Source organism: Urocitellus parryii, chromosome 3 (genome assembly GCF_045843805.1).
Source record: "Urocitellus parryii isolate mUroPar1 chromosome 3, mUroPar1.hap1, whole genome shotgun sequence".
NCBI lineage: Eukaryota > Metazoa > Chordata > Mammalia > Rodentia > Sciuridae > Urocitellus > Urocitellus parryii.
The window spans coordinates 210,563,545-210,584,541 of record NC_135533.1 but is presented as its reverse complement, the minus strand read 5'-3'; the positions used below and the strand labels follow the sequence as shown (position 1 = coordinate 210,584,541).

At 53.8% G+C, this 20,997-nt stretch overlaps 1 protein-coding gene across 1 annotated transcript; it reads right to left on the bottom strand.

Annotated features, from left to right (window-relative positions):
- Positions 1-3,256: 3,256 nt before the first annotated feature.
- Elavl3 (ELAV like RNA binding protein 3) lies at positions 3,257-18,010 on the bottom strand. Its single transcript, XM_026399844.2, has 7 exons — positions 17,939-18,010; positions 10,975-11,191; positions 10,640-10,743; positions 7,235-7,388; positions 6,874-7,099; positions 6,003-6,041; positions 3,257-3,587 (listed from the first exon to the last, which is right to left on the bottom strand). The coding sequence occupies exons 1-7, from the start codon at positions 18,008-18,010 to the stop codon at positions 3,257-3,259; spliced, it is 1,143 nt and encodes a 380-aa protein (XP_026255629.1).
- Positions 18,011-20,997: the final 2,987 nt, after the last annotated feature.

Below are 20,997 nucleotides of genomic sequence, written 5' to 3'. Positions count from 1 at the left end.
GAGACCCTGGCCCCGAGAGGGACAGCAGCCTGTGCTCACCTCTCACACAGCAGCCTGAGAGAACCTCACCCATCCCTGTTTGCCAGTGCACAGACACCCGAGACCTTAAGATTCTGAACTTTTATTTTCTGGCATGAAAAGTACAAATAATTAAACAATTCCATGTAAAAGTCTGTTACCGCGGCCAGGCCTGGAATCCCGGTAATAAATAGTCTAAACGCAACGCAAAGTGTTCTTGTTGGTTTTTTTTTTTTTGTCTTTTTTTTTTTTTTTTTTTGTAACAGTTCTTTATCACCTCCAACATGGACTCTGTCGTGATTTGAAACCTTCCGAATAAATAACAGGATGAAGGGAGGGTTGGAGGGGCTGAGCCTCCTCCCCGCTGGCCCTGCCCCTGACCCCCAGGGACGTGGAAGACCGAGGCCCCCCTCTCCTGGGAGCCCTTGGCCTGGCCCCCTGGGGGGAGGGGCTGGCCTCCAGGGAGGGGGCCTGGCTGGGCTGAGCTTTGTGTTTTAGAAAAAGAAGTCCCCTCCCAGTCTTGGGGGTGGCAGGGCCCTGCCTAGGCCTCGGTGGGGGGTGTGGGGAGGTGCCCCCTCTCCAGAGCCTGGCCCCCCCAGGGTGGGGGACAAACCCAGCCCTTATTGCTCGGATGCCTCCAGCATGTGCGGAGGGCAGAGGGGAGAAAGCCCCAGAAACAGCAGGGAAAGAGGGGGTGGACCCCTTAAGGGGTCCCTGCCCTGCTGGAAGGGAGGGGGAAAGGAAGGAGGACTTAAAACCACAAGAATAAATAGGTTTGTGTATCATGAACAAGCTAGGGGTTTCACCAGCTAAGAGGACTGAAAAAATTCTCAAGACAAGAGCAAAAATAATCCCATTGAGACCCCCGGACGTCGCTGGCCATGGGGTCTGACCCACAGAAGCCCACGCCCCCCGGGTGCCACTCGGCTACCGTTACTGTTATTAATAATTATTATTACTTTAATGATTCCACTTCCCCTTTTATAAATAAATTAGGCATAACCACATCTCGGCAAAACTTAAAGAAACAAAGAGAACATCATCGTTCCTTTAACTTGCAAACTGGATGAAGTAACAGAAATATACACAAATCTCCTTACAGGGCAACAGGAATAATAAATAGTTAACATAGCAATAAGTTAAAACTACAAGAAGCTAAATTCAGCAAAAAAGTACAAGAAAGTTAACTGGTGCCAGTTTATGTCTTTTTTTTTTTTTCCTTTTTTTTAAATCTCTTCTGTGTGTGGTTTTTTTTTTTTTCTTCTTTTTGTTGCTTTTTTTTTTTTCTCTCGTTTGGTTGGCTTTTTTTTTTTTAATTTTGTCGATTTTTTGACTTTTTTTTTTTTTTTTTTCTTTTTGTTCCTTGCAGCAGAAGCTCCACAGACGTTTAAGAACAACACCGGGAGGGGTGGGGAGAGAGAGTTGGACGTCCAGATGGGGCCATGGCCAGACACCAAACGCAGAGGACACCGGGAGAAGGCAACTAGAACTAGTCGGGGGGCTTTGCAATTTTCAGTTCTGACTGGGCCCACTGTGGGGTGGGTGGGGGCTTTGAGGGCTCCCGGGGGCTCCAGTCTTTGGCTTCTGTTGGAATTTCTTAAAAAGAATGAAAAGGGAGGCAGGAGCAAAATCCAGACAGAAGCCAGGGCTGGAGCTCCAGATGGGGGCTTGTCCACTGCCCTCCCCAACCTGGAAAGACACAAAACCCAACAAACCAAAAGGGGTGACGAGTGGACGGGAAGGGACATGGGGCTGGGCCGCAGGGCCCATCCACCCTGGGCCTGGCGGGTTGCTGGGTGCTTGCTGCTGGGGAAGCCCAGCCCTGGTTGGGGGAGGCTCAGGGCTGGGCCTCTCCCTCAGCCCAGGGAGGCTGAGCCCCAGGGACAGGGGGTCCTTTGGCCTCAAGTGTTGTGGGGGGTGGGGACTGCCTCCAGCCCACCATGATGCCAAAGTGGAACGAGGTATTGTGTGTCTGGATGCATGGACACTGCGTGTGCACGCCTGTTGGTGGGCAGCAGGGAGACCCCTGATGAGCCAGGAGAGAGCTGTGCAGAGAACCTGGGGTTGGGGCACGTTGGAGCCAAGGGGACTCTGGGAGGGGGGGCCGGGCCAGCCTGGAGGAAGTGACAGGGTCAGGGCTGGGGTGGGATCTCTTGCTGGGCCTGTGGGGTGCTGTGCATGTGTTCCTGGGTGTTTGTGTCTCTGTGACCAGGTGTCTAGATCCACACATCCAAGCAGACCTGTGTCCACGATCGTGTGTCCGTGTGGACCTGTGGGTGTGCTGGCACACCTACATGTATGTATGGCCACCTTCGTCTGTGTCCACATTATGTAGCCCCAAACCTGACTCCTTCTTTGTTGAGGTTCACCCCTGTCCACGTGTCTGGGTTTGGCCAGCGAGTTCCTGAATGACCTCTGAGTGTGTCCGTGCCTGTCTCTGCCCCTGTGGTGTAAGCATGTGCCCCTGCATGTCTTCGTGTGGCTGTTCCTCTGTGTGTGGCCCTGTGGACTCCCGGCCCCTCAGCCCTGCTCCCCACACCCCTGCCCCAGTTGGTAAACATAACCTGCCAAAATAGTTTCTTTTTTTTTTTTTTTGTCTTTTTTTGTGATTTTTTTTTTCAAGTTCAAGAATCCCCAGTAAAAATTCTCCACGAGGTCTTTTTCCCTTTTTACAAAAATAGAGTTTTTCTTCCCCTCCCACCCTCCCCTGTTTTTCATTTTGTTTCTGCTTCCAGCCCCGCCCCCTGCTCCCCGAATTCCACCCAGGGGCTCCGGGGGGCTGGGAATGCCCACACCCCTCTTCATGTTTCACTTTTTTGGGGATTTTTAAACCTGTTCCCTCCCCTCTCTCTCCAGGCCCACCGACGTGTTGGGAAGCCTGGGCAAGGGGGCCTGAGAGGGCACCCCATGTCCCCCAAGCCATCCCATGGAGGGGGGACTGGGGGGCTCGTCTCTGCTTTCTTTTTAACCGAGAAAAGAAACAATAACCTTCACCATGAACCAAACCAAGGCGAGAGAGTGAACAGCCCAGCCTGGGATGGGGGGGCAGGGAGAGCGGAGTGGGGGACCCCCGGGCACCCCCTCCCCTGCAGACCCTCCTGCTCCCCGAGTGCTCACCCTGTGGCTTCGTAGGGCTGTGGGTCTGCCTGGGCTCTCTCTCTCGGGCCCCTCCTCTCTCTCTCTCTCTCTCTCTCTCTCTCTCTCTCTCTGCTGCCCGGGGCGGGGGCGGCGGGGCAGCTCAGGCCTTGTGCTGTTTGCTGGTCTTGAAGGACACCTGCAGCACGCGCTCGCCCAGGCGGTAGCCGTTGAGGCTGGCGATGGCCATGGCTGCCTCGTCATAGTTGGTCATGGTGACGAAGCCGAAGCCCTTGCACTTGTTGGTGGTGAAATCGCGAATGACCTTGACATTGGTGACTGCCCCAAAGGGCCCAAACAGCTGCCACAGCACGCTCTCATCGGCCTCCGGAGACAGGTTGTACACGAAGATGCACCAGCCGGCACCGGCCGCGCCCCCTGACAGGCCCACGCCCGCCAGGCCACTCATGCCATCGATGGCGATCGGCGAGAACCTGGCGATGAGCGACAGGGGACTACTTTGGGGGTCACGCGGGCTCTGCCCTGATCCCCAGCATGCCTCCGACCCCGCCGGGACCATGGGATGCCCTGGTGCCACTGGGACTCTGCATTGGGCCTGCTGTGTGTTTGACCCTGTGCTGTCCTGACCTTGCAGTGACCCTGTGGCCTCTGTCTCTGACCTGGAGACACCAGCTCTGATCTCAAACTTGTCTGGGCCTCAGACCCTCCCTGAACATTAGGCTGAACCAACCCATGATCTGCTCCATCTGTAGCCACCCCATGACCTTTGACCCTAACTGGTCCTGGGCCCTGTAGATCTCAACCCTAATGCACCCTCGCTGCCTCCCTTCCCTCAGTCCATCCTCCCACCCAACTTCTTCCCTCGCCCTAACTCTGACTCCATTCTGACACTACCTCGGGCAACTCTGCCCCAATTTCCCCACCCCCCAGGCACCCTCACCTGGCTGAAGACCCATTTGGAAGAACAGGGCTGAGTGCTGGCACATGAACACAGGGGGTTCAGAGCCTCTCCTCCATCTCAGCATAGACAGCACCCCCTCTAGGTGGCCTCCGATGTCTCCATAAAGTGGTCCACCTCCTCATCCTTCTGCCCCTTTCCAGCATTTTCCTACTCAAATCATATACAGTGGTCCCCCTTATCCAGAGTTTTACCTCCTGCAGTTTCAGTACCTGTAGTCAATCTTATTTTGAAAATACTAAGCAGGAAATTCCGGAAATAAACAACTCAGAAATTTTAAATTGCACACTGTTCTGAGTATCAAGGTGAAATCTCATCCTGTCTTGCCCAGGATGTGATTTATCTCTGCCCAGTGTATCCACACTGTATATACTACCCACCCATTAGTCACTTAATAAACCATATCAGGTATCAGATCAGCTGTCTTAACATTGCAGTACTTGTGTTCAAGTAACGCTTCTTTTTCTTAATGACCCCAAAGTGTAAGAGTAGTGATGTTGCAATTCAGATATGCCAAAGAGAAATGACGAAGTTTCTTTAAGCAAAAAGGTGAAAGTTCTCAACTTAAAGAAAAGAGAAAAAAACACTGCTGAGGTTGCTAAGATCTATGCTAAAAACAAATCTATCCGTGAAATTGTGCGAATTTTTCTGTAGCATCTCACACTACAAAAGTCACAACCTCAGTGTGTAAACACTTGTTAAGTGAAAACATTCCATGGTATGCCTATGTATGGGAAAACAAGGGCCATGTGGGGTTCAGCATTATTCATGGTTCCAGGCGTCTTCTCCCAGGGGGTAAGGGGGATCGCTGAACTATTATCAACTCCACATTCTTCTGCTAGAATCTACTCCCTGGCACACTACAGCTCTAGAACAGCACCCAGGAGATATTCAGGAGGTGTTTAAGTGAATTAATGACACGCTCTCAAGGTTCTTAAGGAATGAACTACTGAAAGGACAAAATTGCCTCCCGGGCATTCTTCCTGTCCCTGACCTTTAGAATTAAATCACTCAGCTTTTGGGGGGGGGGTAGGAGGGACCCTAAGAGCTGAACTATTTACCCCTGACTGCCTGGGCCTGACTGCTTGCTCCCTCTCCTGGGCCTTTGCCCAGCCTGCTCCTGCTGCCAGAGACTCCACTACCAGGCCTCCGTACTAAGGTCACCTAGAGGGTTGGGGTCTCTACTGGCCCAAGCCCCTAATGCCGTCCCTGCACAGTCCTGATCTCTGTCTCTGCCTCAGTCCTGCTCATTTTCCAATCTCTTTCCCCGCTAGACTAAGGTCAGGAACAACAGTAACAGTAGTCGTCAGATGGCCACCTTTTATTGAGTGCTCACTATGTGCTGAGCACCAGCTCAGTGTCACTTCACCTCCAGGAGGGACAAGGTCTGACCCCAACACACTAGTCTCCCACCCCAAGGCAAGTGCCCGCCTCTCAGCATGCCCTGGGCGGCCTGTGGAGCAATGACCATGGGGACTTCCACAAGATCCATGGTGCAGGGGCCACAGGTCTACCCCAACTTTGGAGCAGGAGGGGGTCATTCTGGGACCCTTGACGCATATGATCAACAGTGGCCAGTGGATCCGGGGATTTCATGTGGGGCCAGGGGATGAGCTCATACCCAGGCAGCTCTGCTTGCCTTTCATCAGAATGGGAAGAAAAAACGGGAGGGCGCGGGCCGCCCCCTGGACCCACACTCCAGAGCAGCTCTGTGGACACTGACAGCCCCCGAGAGGCAGGGAGGTCCCGAGGGTCAGAACCGGGGTCTGCCTGGTGTCAATCTCTTAGTGGCCATGCTGTTCCTAAGCACAAGCAGACAAGGCTACGCTGGTGGTCCTGGGGCCAAGTGCAGTGGAGTAGGGGAACAGCCGGGCAGGGGTCCAAGGAGGGACGGTGAGGGGATGGGGCAGTGGGGCGGGGGCACTGTTACCTCTTGACTCCGTAGGCCATGTTGAGCAAATTGTCCAGCCTGTGGAGGCAGAAGTGGTGGTCAGAGGTGGCCACTGGACACACCCCGCTGTAGTGACGCCACAGGCTGGCCTGTCCTCCCCACCCCCACCAGGCCAGCCTGCGGCAGAGCCCTGCCCCCGCCCGCTGCCTGCTCCCCGCCCGGCTGGACACCGCCTGGCACGGAGCGGCAGTCACTCGGGCACTGCCTCTCGCCTGCCCTGCTGCTGCCCGCCTGCCCCAGCGTCCTCATCCTCCCCCTCCCTGCTGGCTGGCGGGTGCTGTCTGGGCCCAGGACTCGGTCTCTCTGGGAGGGATAAATCCTCACAGAGGCAACAATAACAGCATAGTCAACTCTGCTGGAGCACTTGGAGGGTGGGTAACTGGCCACCGCCACCCAGGTCCATGAGGAGCTCCCATTGTCCCCCTGTGATGCCTGTCTGCACCCCAGGGTCCTCTTCCATAAAAAGGGGGAAATATAAGTTCTGTTCTCATGAGGCTGCTGTGCCTCCGGCGACTCAGAAGGCTGAGGCAGGAGGATGCAAGTTCAAGACCAGCCTCAGCAACTCACCTAGACCTTGTCTCAAAATATAAAATAAAAAGGGCTGGGGATGTGGCTCAGTGGTCAAGCGCCCCTGGGTCAATCCCCAGGTATCAGAAAGGAAGGAAGAGGCTGGGAAGAGCTCCGGGGTTCCCTTTCCAGTACCTAATCATGACAATGCCCCACGGTGGCCGCAGGGCACGGCTGGGTGGAGCCTGCCCCGGGCCTGACACACCCACCTTTCTGCCTGCTGGGCTGTGGGGGGAGTGGGGGGGTGGGGTTCGGGGTGGGGCCCCGGGACCCCGAGGCTCACCGGAAGCGCTGCGTCTGGTGGTGCAGGGGGCCTGCGTAGCGCCGGGCCGAGGACTGGTAGAGGTGAGTGAGCAGCGCCTGCCCCGTCTTCTGACTTGGGTTATTGGCGAACTTGACCGTGATGGGCTCCGCCGCACCCAGCGGCTTCTGCCCGTTCAGTCCTTTGATGGCCTCCTCGGCCTCGATCCTCTTGTCAAAGCGGATGAATCCCACACCCCGAGAGACACCTGCCAGGGGTGAGGGCGCCAGTGGGGAGTCCCGCCGACCCACCTCTCGCCCCGCCATTCCTGGTTGCTCCGCTTTGCCCGCGCCCCAGGGCCTTTGCCCCGCTCCGCGTCAGGCGCACCCTCCCGCAGCCTGACCTGTGACCTGGTCCACCAGGATGCGGGAGGTGATGATGCGACCGTACTGGGAGAAGAGCTGCTCCATCTCTTTCTGGCTCATGGTCTTGGGGAGCCCGCTGACGTACAGGTTGGCATCCCGGATGGATGCGGAACTGGGTCTGGCATAGGACACCTGGGTGGGGGACATCGGATGGACAGTTAGGAAAGGTCTGTTTCACAGAGCTGCGGAGACACCTCGCTAGTGTCACTGTGGGGCCAGGTGGCACGGGGGAGGGGCGTGGCTGTGGCTGTGCCTACGTGGTTTTAGGGAGAGTGGGGAACTGGAAACTGTCACCTGAGGACGTCAGGATGGCCCCGCGGCTCGGGTCACAAGTCCTCTGGGGACCTGCAAGCATACTTATTACCCCATCAACAAACTTTGATTTTTCCCTCTCCCTTGGAGAGCGGGCCCCTCACTACACTGGCTCCTTGGGGTCATTCAGGTCTTTGGCTACCAACTCCACGCTGCAGACTCCCAGGTGTCCCCAACAAAGTCCTTGCCCCTGATCTGTAGACTTCTGGGGCACCCGGAGGCAGAGGGTGACATAGGGTCTCACAGGTGCCCATGCTCAGCCTAGCTGCACTGGCTTGGGAGTGCCCCCAACCTCGGGTGACCCAAGTGATGTCCTCCTGATGCTCAACCCTCCAGCCTTGGGTGTCTCAACACCTCTCTGTCCTTCACTCTTTGAATCCACCATAAACCCTGTTGGCTGCACCTTCCTAATTATCTGGAATCTGCACACTCCCGACTTCCACCCTAGCCCAGCTCCACCATGGACCTGTGTTCAACCTTCAGTATGTTCCCCCAACAGCAGCCAGAGGGCGCCTGTGAACACTTGAGCCCCGTCAAGTCCCTCCTCCACACAGAACCCTCCATGGCTCCCACCTTCCTCAGCATTAAAGCTAAATTTTTTCCTGTAGCCCACAAGGCCTTGCACACTCTGCCCTACCACTAATCTGCCTTCATCTCCCCCACTCCTCCCCTTGTTTGCTCTGATCTAATGACACAGTGTTCTCCATTTTTCTCAAATACACCCCGCAAGTTCCAGCCTCATGCTCTTCCCTTTCCTTCTTTTCCAGGTTTCAGCTGAAACATGCTCCCTGTCCCCTGCCATCTGAGTGTGGTCCCCATCCCCACTTCTAATGCTCTTTCTCAAAGTGCTCTTCTCAGTTGTGAGTTACACATGTGGGTCGTATCATTCAAGTCGCGTCATTAATCAGAGTCCAGCTCAACACTGAAACTCTCTCAGCTGTTTTGAAAATGGTGGACGTGTACATTATTTTCCTGAAACAGTGGTGAGTATTGTGAAGTGGGGGAAAGAAAAGTCCATTTACAAAGCAGCAGCACTGTGTGACCCGGTCTCACTGCGCGTTTATCCATGTCTTGGAGCTGTGGCCTGGAGGCCCCGCCCCCGAAGGCCCACTGGATGACCTGCCACTGTGGGGCTCCCCTCCCCCTTATTTCTGCTGATGTCTACTTTCTTTTTCTTCTAAATCAACATCTGCTTAGGGAGTCACTGTCTAGGGTCTGGCTTTTGTTGGGGGCAGTGAGTTGTGAAGGTGTATGGCTTCGTTGGAAATAACTAATTTGAAAAATGAAGGCTGGGGATAGAGCTCCGTTGGTAGAGCGCCTGCCTCGCATGCCCAAGGCCCTGGGTTCAGTCCTCGGCACCACAAAAAAACAAAACAAAACAAAACCCATAAGAACAAACAAACAGAAAACAAATGAAATGAGTTTGGGTGCGGGTGGGCCGAGGGGCTGGATTCTGATTACTGCAGTTGCATGCACCTGGGGTCCTCTAGCAACAGACACATGGGCCACTGTCATTTCTACAATAGTAACTTTTAAAGTCATAGTCGCAGAGCTGGGGCTGTGGCTCGGGGGCAGAGCGCTGGCCTAGCTTGTGAGAGGCCCTGGGTTCCACCTGCAGCACTGCAAATAAATAGGCAAATGATAAATAAAAACTGAAAAATCACAGCCACGAATTTGAGGGTTTTCTTTCTCTCCGGCTGGGCTGGGAGCTTTGAAGGGCGAGGGTTAACTCATGGATCAGCTTTGAGGGGAGAAGAGGGGCTTGAGCTTCGGGGTAGGTGCTGGGGTCCCCGAGGGCAGGCAGAGTGGGCCAAAGTCCTCCCAGGATGAGACCTGGCACAGGAGGCACTCAAAACACTTTGGTCCAAGTCTTCCGGGGCGACCAGTCAGACCCAAGTTCACAGGATCGTCACGCAGGCAGGGACACACACAGGGACCCACAGAAGGCCAAGAAGCACCGCCCTGCGTGGCACAGGGACAAGCCAGCAGGAGGCTGTCACAAGGCCATCCCCATATTCATGATGACACAGGAGGCTTCAAGAACTACAGTAAGAGTCAACGAATGACATGCCAGTCGCCCACCGTACAAACACACCATGTTGCACACTTTCTACCCCAACACAGGGCACAGGTAGACACACCCACACAATGTCACCATGACAGACACCCGTGGTGCCCTACCGGGTCACTGCGGGAGCTGCAGTATGTCACTAAGCACCTGTCACAATAACACCAGATCTACAGACCCACAGGGACCACTGCAGGTCTCCACCACCCAGACCAAGGATGGCAGCCACTTGACTGATACCATGTCACAACCACCACCTCACTAACCTGTTTCATGGCTCCGGGTGACACACACAGACGTGTACAAACACAGTCGGTCACCAGGGTCCACCCTCATGCCCCCAGGGACCTCTAAGCCAGTTGGCCATGGAGAGGCCCTTTGGGTCACGACCCCATCTCCACAGCCCCCAGTGAGGGAGGGCACGAGATTCCTGCACCTCTGTTCCCATGGCAAACCGGGGGCCAGATGGGCAGCCCCCACCCACCTCCCCCAGGGTCCAGGAGCAGATTTGCAGGGCGGAGTCCACACCCCCCCAGGCGGACTCAGAGAAGGGTTTCCATGGTGATTCCCCCCAAGGGAACCTGGGCTGGTAGGGTCCCAGCTGCAGCTGCTGAGAGTGGAGGCCATGGGGGAGGGGCATCGCACAAAGGTGGGGGAAGGGCCTTCTCTAATCCCACCCTCCCAGACCCTAATTAGGCCCCAGATGGCAGATGGGCCCCCACCCCCATTTCCAGGACAAAGACAGGGATGGGGCTGCCCAGAGGACCCTGGTTACCCTGCCCCACCTCCAGGCCTGGCTCACTTCCCCAGCCTCCAGAGAAGGTAGGGCTTATACTCTCCCCATTAACAGGTACAGAAACTGAGGCTCAGAGAAGGGGAGGCTTCGCCAGTGAGCCAATCAGGAAGGAGAGACTCGGGCCTGGCCCCTTGGGGATGGAGGGTGGGCAACGGGAGAACAGGGGAGGGGCGCTGACTGTCGGCTGGTGAGAATAAAGACACTGACCTTGATGGTCTTCGTCTGCAATTTGAGGCCGTTGAGGGTGTTGATGGCTTTGTCTGCATCGTTGGGGTCAGAATAGTTCACAAACCCGTAGCCGAGGCTCTGCCCTGTGGCAGGACCAGGGTAATGACCTTCCTGCCCAGTGCTGGGGTTTGCCAGTGTCCCCTCAAGCTTAGGCCTGAGAGGCTGACCCTCCCCACCCCAAACCACCTTTCCCTGTCCCCCACGACACCTTCGACCCCAGAGTCCCACTGGCCCCCACTCCTCCTAGGGTGGAACCTGTCCCTTCACACCTCTCTCCTCCCGCCTCCCACCCTCCCACCTGCCAGGAGCCACACCTGTGATCTTGTCCCGAACCAGCTTGCAGGACTCGATGTCACCAATGCTGCCGAAGAGACTCTTGAACTCATCCTGGGTCATGTTCTGGGGCAAGTAGTTGACGATGAGGTTGGTCTTGCTGTCATCAGTGGCTCCGTTTGTACCAAGGAGTGGCCCGTTGGGCAGGGCCGGGCCGGCCGGGCCCCCCCCCACCTGAGACTCCATGGCCCCCAGTATCTGCTGGAGACAACAGGTCACACCGGCTCACCGCCCTGTCCCCACACCAGGGGCCAGCAGGGACACGGAGGGGCTCAGTGGTCATGGGTCAGCCATGTCTGAGGGGACTTGATTACATCCAGGGGACAACGTATTATTTGCTTGAGTGTGTGTGTACGCCCGCGAACAGTACCAGGGACTGACCCCACAAGCAAGGCAAGCACCCGACCACTGAGCTGCACCCCCAGCCCTTTTTAAATTTTATTTTGAGATAGCAAAGGGCCTCACGAAGTTGCTGAGGCTGGCTCCGAACTTGTGACCCCTCCACCTCAGCCTTCCAAGTAGCTAGGTTACCGCTGCGCACCACCGGGCCCAGCTCCAGCTCCCAACACATTATTCTTTTTTTGTTTTGTTTGTTTTAGTTGTAGTTGGACACAATACCTCTATTTTTATTTATTTATTTATGTATACGAGGTGCTGAGGATCGAACTCAGTGCTCTACCGCTGAGGCATAACCCTGGCCTGACAGCACATTATTCTTAATAATTCCTTGTGTTTACTGGGAAAAGCGCTGGGGAAAAAAACGAAAACAAAAAACCCTCCTGATGTGATTTTACTGTGAGAAATTTCATGGATACCATCTGTGTTCTAGGGACACAGCTCAGTGGTGGAGCATTTGCCCAACATGCACAAGGCCCTGGACCCCACCCCTAGCATCACTGAGTAAATAAATGTCACATACTATGGCTTGGATAAGGTCAGAGCGTGTCCCTCAAAGGTTCATATGCTGGAGGTTTGGTTCTTGGTGTGGCAGTGTTGGGGGAGGGACCTTTAAGGGGTGGGGTCTAGTGGGAGGTAATTAGGTCACTGGGGGCATCACCTTTGGAAAGGATTAATGGTATTCTCAAGGGCCCCTAGTTAGTTCTCTCAAAAGTGGTTTGTTTTAGGGTTCAGTGCTGCAGACTGAACCCTCCAACATGTTGAAGCATGAGGGGTTTGCAAGAAAGCACTGCTATAAACCCATGCACTTGGCCTCTTGAATACACAGCTATTTCCCTTTCTGCTTCTCTGTCACGTTGTGACCCAGCCAAGAGGGTCCTCACCAGAGTCTGAACAGATGGGCCTACCCATTCTTGGATTTTCAGCCTCCAAAACTGTGAGCTTCTTTTCTTTATAAGTATCCAGCCTCAGGTATTTTGCTTATAGCAACAGCAAACAGGCAAATATACTATATATATACATACATATTCCTAAAATCAATCTGTGCATTTTCAGAACCAAATGAATACTTTTCAGAATAAGAAATTTAATAATTTTAGGAGCGCTGAAGTTCTCATGAGCCCCTCCAAGATGTTTATTTTTCTCCTCCTGCCAAAGATAATTTTGATTCCAAATGTGTTAATATTTCCTTTGCTTTATGTAGAATTGTTTTCTTAGGTATTTACTCCCATAGTTCTTTCACTGAGCTGTTTTGGGTTTTGGGGTTTTGTTATCATTTGTTTCTGGTATAACATAAAGCACCTACAAATAATGATAGTTTTATTTCTTTATCTCCAGTCTATACCTGTTATTTTTCTTGTCTTATTGCAGGGGCTACAGGGTGATATCGGCTCCCTTATTACTGATGTAAAATGAAATGCTTTAAAAAGAAAGAAAGAAAAGAACAAAAACAAAAAAGATAAATGGAACAAACAAATAAAAAATACCAAAAAGAAGTAGGAGAAATACTTTAAACATTTCATGGCTAAACATGATCTTTGCTATGGATTTTTTTCTAGATGACTTTTATCTGGATAATTTTTTTTTTCTTTTTTGGTGTGTGTGTGTGTGTGTTGCTGGGGATTGAAATCAGGGCCTTGTGCATGGGAGGCAAGCACTCTACCAACTGAGCTATATCCCCAGCTTGAATTTAAAAAAAAATATTTTTAGGTGTAAAAATGCCTTTATTTTTATGTGGTGCTGAGGATCGAACCCGGGTCCCGCCCATGCTAGGCAAGCACTCTACCGCTGAGCCACAATCCAGCCCCCAATTTTTTTTTTTTAAACTGGGGATTTAACCCAAGGATACTTAACTGCTGAGCCACATTCACAGTCCTTTTTTACTATTTTTGAGACAGGGTCTTGTAAAGTTGTTGAAGCTTGCAATCTTCAATTCTCAGCCTCCTGAGTCACTGAGATTACAAGTGTGCACCCCGGCTCCCAGCTTGATTAAGAATATTTTCTTCAGGGCTGCAGGTGTAGCTCAGTGGTAGAACACTTGCCTAGCTTGGGCAAGGCCCATTCCCAGCACTGCACACAAAGAAAATTTTTTTCTTTTGTTCTAATATCCTAACAAGATTGTTTTGAAGGAATAGATGTTGAATTTTATTGAATTTTTCTATATTGAAATGTGACTTTTTAGCTTTAATGTATTAATACCTCAAATTACGTCAATTGATTTTCCAATATTAAACCAACCTAGGATAAATGAAATTTACTTGATTTGGTTTTCTTTTTTTCTTTTTGGTTGTGCTAGGGATCAAACCCAGGGTTATTGTGATGCTATCCAAGCATTCTACCACTGAGCTATACTCCCAGTTTGTCAAAGTTTTGCAGAGTTCTTTATTTAGTATTTTTTAACTAAAAATACTGAAATTCTATTTTATATGTAATATACACAAATTCTCTCAAATGTAGATATTATTTTTTTTTGGATAGATGAGGAAGCTGAGACTCAGAGATGTTACAGAAATTGCTGAAGTCACACAGCATCTCAACATTTTAGTAGCACTGTAACAAATATGCAGACCTCTCTAGACTTGAGACCATTCTGCCATTCTCCTACTATGGCATATGCCAATCAACCGAGTTAGTATTGGCTCTGACAACTCACTGTATGCTCTTGAATATGTCCCTTATCCTCCTGAGACTCTGTTTACCTTGCAGCAAACAAAATAATTGATAATGGCTCTCTGAAGAGCCATAGGGAGAATTTTAAAGTGGCATCTGTAGGAAACAGTGCTGCGAGAGATTGGTACTGTCTATCATGTACACAGGAAGGTAAAGTAGCCAATATTTACTTACATCTCCTATGGCACAGTTGGCAAATAGTTTTTCCTCACTTGAAAACTCAAATTGGTTCAATCACCAGCGCCAAAACAAAATAAAATCAAACTGATTGGTCAGGACTTCTTAGAGGAATTAATTTTAAATGATTCAGAAGCCATATACAATTTCAGCAGAAAAGGCAGCTGTGATTCCTCAGCAATGTCTGCTGTTGCCACAGAAATAGAAACAACAGCAGGAGCACATCACCTCAGTCATCCCTGGCTCAAGAGGCAATACCATAATTGTCCCCAAATACTGGGCACTCCTGTGTGGCAAGCACTGTGCAAAACACTCTACCTGCAAAATTTTTCTTTTCTTATTCATAATCCTGAGGAGATTCCCTCTCTAACACAGGAGGAAACAGAGGTTAACAGATAGTTTTAAAATCCCAAAGATCAAGCAGAGTATAAATGGTGGACAAGGGGTTTTCATAAGAGTTTCCCCGAGCTGAAGTCTGTATTTCCAACTTCCACTGACAACCAAGACTGGTGTCAGCTCTAACATTTCCCAGCTGTGTGTTCTCAGATATGCCACTTAATATTTCTAGATCTCAGCTCCAGTCTGCTGCAAACTCCAAATTCCAAGCATGGTGGCAGCAGAAGGATCTAAAGTTACATGTGGGAACAGCTGGAAAGCATTCTGGGATCGTGTCTGCCATGGGCGTAATCATCGAAAACGTAAGCAGGTTTGTTGTGTCCACCATCTCTGCCTCCTCATACTGTTATTGGTTATCATTCCACTTCACTGAGTGTCTACCATGTGCCAGGCACTGAGGAAAGGACGTTGAGGTATCCTTTCATTTATTTTCCCAACAATCTTGAAAGACAGGAGACACAGTTGACATTTTACAGATAAGGAAACTGAGCATACAGACATTAGGCAATAGGAATGGGGAACTCGATTTCAAACCTGGACCTGTTAAACTCCAGAGCTGTTTTACAACACTATGGCCATGCCTTGGGGTAGGTCTTGAACTCATGGGCCCAAGAGATTCTCCTGCCTCAGCCTCCAGAGTAGCTGAACTATAGGCACAAACCACAGCATCTGGCTCCCATTTACTCATTTTTTTGGTAGGGGCGTCAAACTGGGGATTGAACCCAGGGGCACCCTACCACTGAGCTCCATCCCCAGCTCTTTTTACTTTTAGAGACAGGGTCTCACTGAGTTACCGAGGTTGCCCTCAAAATTGTGATTTTCCTGCCTCAGCCTCCTGAGTCACTGGGATTACAGATGTGTGCCACCGCACCCAGCTCATTCACTTTTTTTTTTTTTGTACCAGGAATTGGACCCCAGGGATGTTAACCACTGAGCCACATCCCCAGCCTGTTTTATTCTTTATTTTGAGACAGTCTTGCTAAGTTGCTGAGGCTAGCTTTGAATCTGCAATCGTCTTGCCTCAGCCTCCCAAGTTGCTGGGATTATAGGCATGGGCTATGGCACCTAGCTCATTCACTCTTATGAAAAGGATGCCACAGGGCTGGGGAGGTAGCTCCGCGGTAGCGTGCCTGCTTAGCCTGTGTGACAGCCTGGGTTTCATCCCCAGCACAAAAGAGAAAAACAAAAGGATAACACAGATGGTCAACTTCCCTATATCTCCAGTCAACTCAGGGGAACTGCCTGGAAGAGTACTAGGAAGGCATATCCAGGCTCAAAAAGAACATGCAGTGGTTGGTTCGCGATGTCTGCCATGGGCTTGGCCTGTGAAGCAGCCCACTCCACAGCCTGAGCTCACTGCTCTTCTAGAGCAGAGTCATGGAGTAAGAGCCTGCCGGACAAGATTTTTTTTTTTCCATGCAAAACTTCCTAGTCAATTCTCCCCAAACTGAACATTCTCCTTTCCCCAATCAACCCAAGTGAAAACCATACTCTTGTGAGTCTCAGGGGCTTGCACAGGATGGAAGCGGTGGACCATAAATTCAGAGCCAGGTTTTGGACCCCAGAGCTCACTCTGAACACAAAGGCTAATAATAAAAATAACAGTGACACAAAACTGAGCACCTACTGTATGCCATGCCCTGAGCATTGTCTTTTATTTATTTTATTTTGTGCAGTGCTGGGGATTGAACCCAGGACTTTTCTGAATGCTAAACCTGTACTCTAGCACTGAGCTGCCATGCCAGCTCCTGGGCACTGCTATTAAATAAATGCACTCTGTTGATGAAATCTACTCATTCAATAAAGATTTGCTGAGGGATGCTGTGTGCCAGCTGCTAGCTCCACCCTCTTTACTGTTGCCTTTATAGTCATGTCACTTTTCTGGGCCTCTGTCCCTCCAAGGAAGGTATAGCATCTCCATGAGTGGAGACGCATTCTGAAGTCCCATCCAGGCTCAGCAAGGTGAAGTTCTCTGATAGGTTGATGGTATTTGCTGTGGGGGTCCAATGAACAATCTGTAGTATATAAGCTGCTGCTTCTGGTACCCCAGATCCCAGGTTTTGAAGTCCTCCTGTGTGCCAAGTACTGACCATGTGCAGTTTTCATGGACTTCCCACAACCACACTGAAAGGTGGAGACTGTCTGCTCCGTTTTTCAGATGGAGAAATGAGGGTCAGTTACAGGGACCTGTGACTCACCAAGGGTGACAGGAAGAGATGGAGGTGATGGAGTCAGCATTTGACTCCTGATCTGATGATTGCAGAGTCTACAGGGTTACAGGAGGCTGTCACCACCACTGGTGTTCCCAACTTGGATGACTTAGGAATTGACAGGGAGGGTCAGCCCAGGGCCTTGAGGCCTAGCCCACTAAGCTTACCACCACTCCTGCTCCCTCCCAGCTGTGACAGCTTAGCAGGGCCAGTGTCGCATTTCCTTCTCAGCAGCTGAGCCAGCTGAGCTGATAATGGGGATCAGATAGGTGGAGGCCACACCCCTCCTCCTCCCCCCTCCCCCAGTGAATCTGTGGCCTGGGATGAGGTAGCATGTACATCTAGGACTGGTCCACATCAGAAAATGGGGGTGAGGTTAGAAGGGAGAGGGCAGGTCAAAGACAGAGAGGAGAGGTTGACACGGAGGGGACCTTCCTTTCCAGCCTCTCCTGCTCTGCCTCTGCCTCTGAGTTTCTCCTTCCTTTGGTTTCTCTCCCCCTTTCTTCTCCATTTCTCTCTTCTCCACTGCCCCCACTGCAAGCCCTTCTTTGCTCCCTCCCCTCTCTGTGTCACTCTTTCCAACTCTTTCCCACTATTGCACCATCCATGTGATATAAGGATTTGCTATGAGCACACCTGAGACCACTCTTTAGAGACCCTCCTGCTTCCAGCCCCTTTGGCCCCCAGCTGTATCCTAGGGCCCCAGTCAGTGACAGATGCCAAGATACTGGCGACAATAGGGCATTGAGTGGCCACACACGGTAAGGCTGGGCCACCACGTGGTGCCAACTGAGCCTCCTACTTCTAGGCCCTTCTCCTTCATGCTGGGCACCCACTGTCTCAATTTATCCTCTCACTTCTCCCAGCGGGACCCTAGTATGTCTCTGCCTTAGAGTATCACCATTGGTGTGCCCAGGCCTCCAAAAGCCTCCAGGCCCTTGGGTGACCTCTGACCACACCCTCTTCTCCTTTGTGCATTAGTTTCCACTTTTCTAATGGAGAAACAGCATAAGGCCCAGAAAGGGGAAGGAGCCAGCCTTAGGACACACAGCAGGCCAGCCAGGCTTGAGTTTCTCAGAGACAGGTGGGCGGGTACCAGGGTCCAAGAGCGGAGAGGCCCGGGCAGGGAGGGAATGCTGAACATCCCCACATCCACTGTGCTGGCCATGACTCGAAAAAGGAGCCCAGAAAGAGACATAGGGTTCAGAGACACACACGCAGCGATCGAGAGATAGGAAGAGCGTAAAAGGGAGGCCCGGGCGCCGGGACCAGACAAAGGACGCGCGGCGGCGCGGGGAGCGGAGTCGCGCGGCAGGGGCGGGGGTGGGGCTGGGGTGGGACTATCACTGGCCAGCTCCGCCCCCGGGACACGCCCGGGCTGCCGAGTGGAAATCCGAGGGCTAGGGCGAGGCCGGGCCCCCCGGGGCCCTAGGGGGCGGGACCTAGATGGGCGTGGTAGGGCGTGGTCAGGCAGGGCGTGGCCGGACGGGCGGGGCTGGGCGCTCGGGAGCTGACCAGCTCGGTGGCTGCTGAAAGCATCAGGCGCGGAACGAGTGGCGCGGGCGGGCGCGCTCAAGGTCACCCCGAGGCCCAGAGTCCTGGCGGGGTGGGGCGTCTGGACCTGGCCTAGGGGGTTGTCTTAGCTCCCTATCCCATCTCCCGGGAGGCTGGGGTCCAGGAGCCGGGAAGCGCCCTCCCAACACACCGCGGTCCCTTCTTTCCCCTCCCCCTCCCCGCAGCCCGAGGCGCCCGCGCGAGTCTACGGCCCGCGAAGAAGCGCCGAGAAACAAAGGGACGCGGCAGCAGCGGCGGCGGGCCCGCGGGGCCTCCGGGCGCGCCCCCTCCTCTCCCCTCCCCGCTTGCCGCAAGGTCGACGGGCTCGAGGACGAGACGCCCGCCTCTCGGGCGCGGCCAAGGCCCGGACCGCGCGGTCCGACGCCACCCGCTTCTCCAAGGCTCTAGGGGATGTTCTGCCGCCTTGGCCTGGCCCAACACTAGGGATGGGGCCCTGCATTTGCCGGGGCGGCCTGCGGGGTCTTGAGCCTGAATGGAGGAAGCATCCTTTGCCGCCGCGGCCCCTCCCCCATCAGGCCTTCCTTAGAGGGTGCAATCTCGCCTCCAGGGTGTCGTAGGACGCCCCCTGAGTCGCAGCCTGGCTCCCCAAGGTCTCTCAGGCCAGACTCCGAGCACCCCCAACACTCTGGGCGCGGCTCTGCCCACTCTCAGGCCCGAGGTGCGGTCCTACCCCCCCACCCGGGCCTAACTAGGCCTGGTCCTACCCCCCCACCCCCGCCATCTCCATGGTGCCTGGACCCAACCCCTTCCCACCCCAGTTCTCTCTTGGCGACAGGAGAATACCTACAGTGACCATTCTTGTGTGCCCAGCGGGCGCGGTCCGTGTTGAGGGCGGCTCCGGGGGTCGTGCACTCCTAGGGGGGCGCCCGATGCTCACGCCGGGTTCCCGCCTGGGCGGCCTCTGGTGTGGCCGCTGCAGAGGCAGCGATGAAGGCGGCGGCTCCCTCGAGGGCCAGGGACGGGCCCGAGCCCGAGGATGAGCGCGCGGATGACCGGGCCCCGGGGTGGCCTGCGGGCGGCAGAAGATGGAAAGAGGGAGCGGGCGAGGGCTTGAGGACGCCCCCTGCGCGGCCCCGCGGGGCCCGGGGAGGTTGCGCTTCCCGACAGAGATCGCGGCGCTCTGCTTTTTGCCGCTACCCCTCAGTCCGGCCTGCCCGGTCGCGGGTGCTCAGTCCTCTCCCCTCGCCCGCCCTCCCTCCCTCCCTCTGGCCCGCGCTGCGCGCTCCGCGCTTTGGGCCGCGCCGCCGCCGCCCCCAGCCCTTTATAGCAGCAGCTGCCAGCGCCGGCGTCGCTTATTGGCCAGGGCCACCGAGCCCCGCCTCCTCACGGCGCCCGACGGCGCGGCAGGTGGAAACCAACGCGCGCTGGCCTGGACTCAGCACTTGCAAAAAGCGCATCCTGGAGACTCGGGTTGCCAGAATCTTGTCCTCCTGCCCCCGCGGACCCTGCTTCCTGCGTCGGCACCCTTTCTTAAGCAGTTTTTCTGCCCGGGAGTCCGTGTGGGCTCCCCTTTCGTCCAGCACCTAGATCTGGAGGGGCAAAGAGAAAGCGGAGGTATTGTGACTCGAATGTAAGACCTACAGAGGCACTGTATACCGAGGGGCCTGAAAGGGTCCAGGAACCAAGATTTCAACAGAGGCTTGGGTCCCCAGATTTTGGGGGGGGGTCAGGTAGCCATGTCAGGGCCATGGTGGTGTTGGTAACTAGGGTATCTCTAATCTGTTTGCGGAAGGAAGCTAAGACTGTGGATTTTGAGTGGGTTTTGTGCCTCTGGGGTTCAAAAGGTGGGCACTGGCACACTCCAATGCTGGGGAATTCCAGGATGAAGAGATTTGGGCACCAGGAAATCACAGATCCTCCTTCTCCCTCTTTTGGTGCTGGGGATTGAACCCAAGTTCTCGAGCCTGCCAAATACGCGCTACCACTGAGCTACAACTCAAATTCTAAGATCCTTTGTAGATCTCACAAAACTCCAGTGGTGGTTCTGCCACGTAAATGGCCTAGCTTTCTGGGTTTGTGATTGGTCCTCTTGTGGAGTTATGCTCCCTCAGCTAGGCGGGACCTGTCCTCTCTCTAAGGCAATGTGTGTAGCGCCGCTTCCTTTGGTGCGTGGGCACACTTGCGTGTTTACGTCGGGGCGGCAGCAAGGTGCAGAAGCAAGCCTTCATTGGGGTGGGGCAGGGAGCCTCCGAGCGAGACTTCAGCACCACAGACAGCGGTCCCATGGCTGTTTCGAGGGTGACGCTGGCAGGTAGCAGAGACCTCAATACCGGAGATTCGCAGCCCCCACCTTTTCCTTGTTCGCATATGCACCTTTAGGCTCCAGACTGTCAGAATGCCATCAGTAAGCAGAGCCTAATTTGACCAATCAGGAATGGCCCTCGAGAGAACCAATTGTTGGAAGATGCCCTAGAGATTGAGCCAATGAGAGCGCGCGCACCAGAGGGTGCTGCCACGCTGATGGAGAGAGCAGGCCAATCACAGTGGCCCGCGCAATCCGGGTGGTGGCAGTGCAGGTCCCCTTGGGCTTGCTGGGACGACTTGGCTGCCAACGCTGGGGACGCCAAGCGATGGTTGCTT

Coding starts and splice junctions, on each gene's coding strand:
- Elavl3 (XM_026399844.2), bottom strand. CDS start 18,010: ATGGCCAGCACAGTGGATGTGGGGATGTTCAGCATTCCCTCCCTGCCC. Junction 11,192..17,938: donor CTCTCCGCTCTTGGACCCTG/GTACCCGCCCAC, acceptor TGTCTCCAGCAG/ATACTGGGGGCCATGGAGTC. Junction 7,100..7,234: donor CCTGGTGGACCAGGTCACAG/GTCAGGCTGCGG, acceptor CACCCCTGGCAG/GTGTCTCTCGGGGTGTGGGA.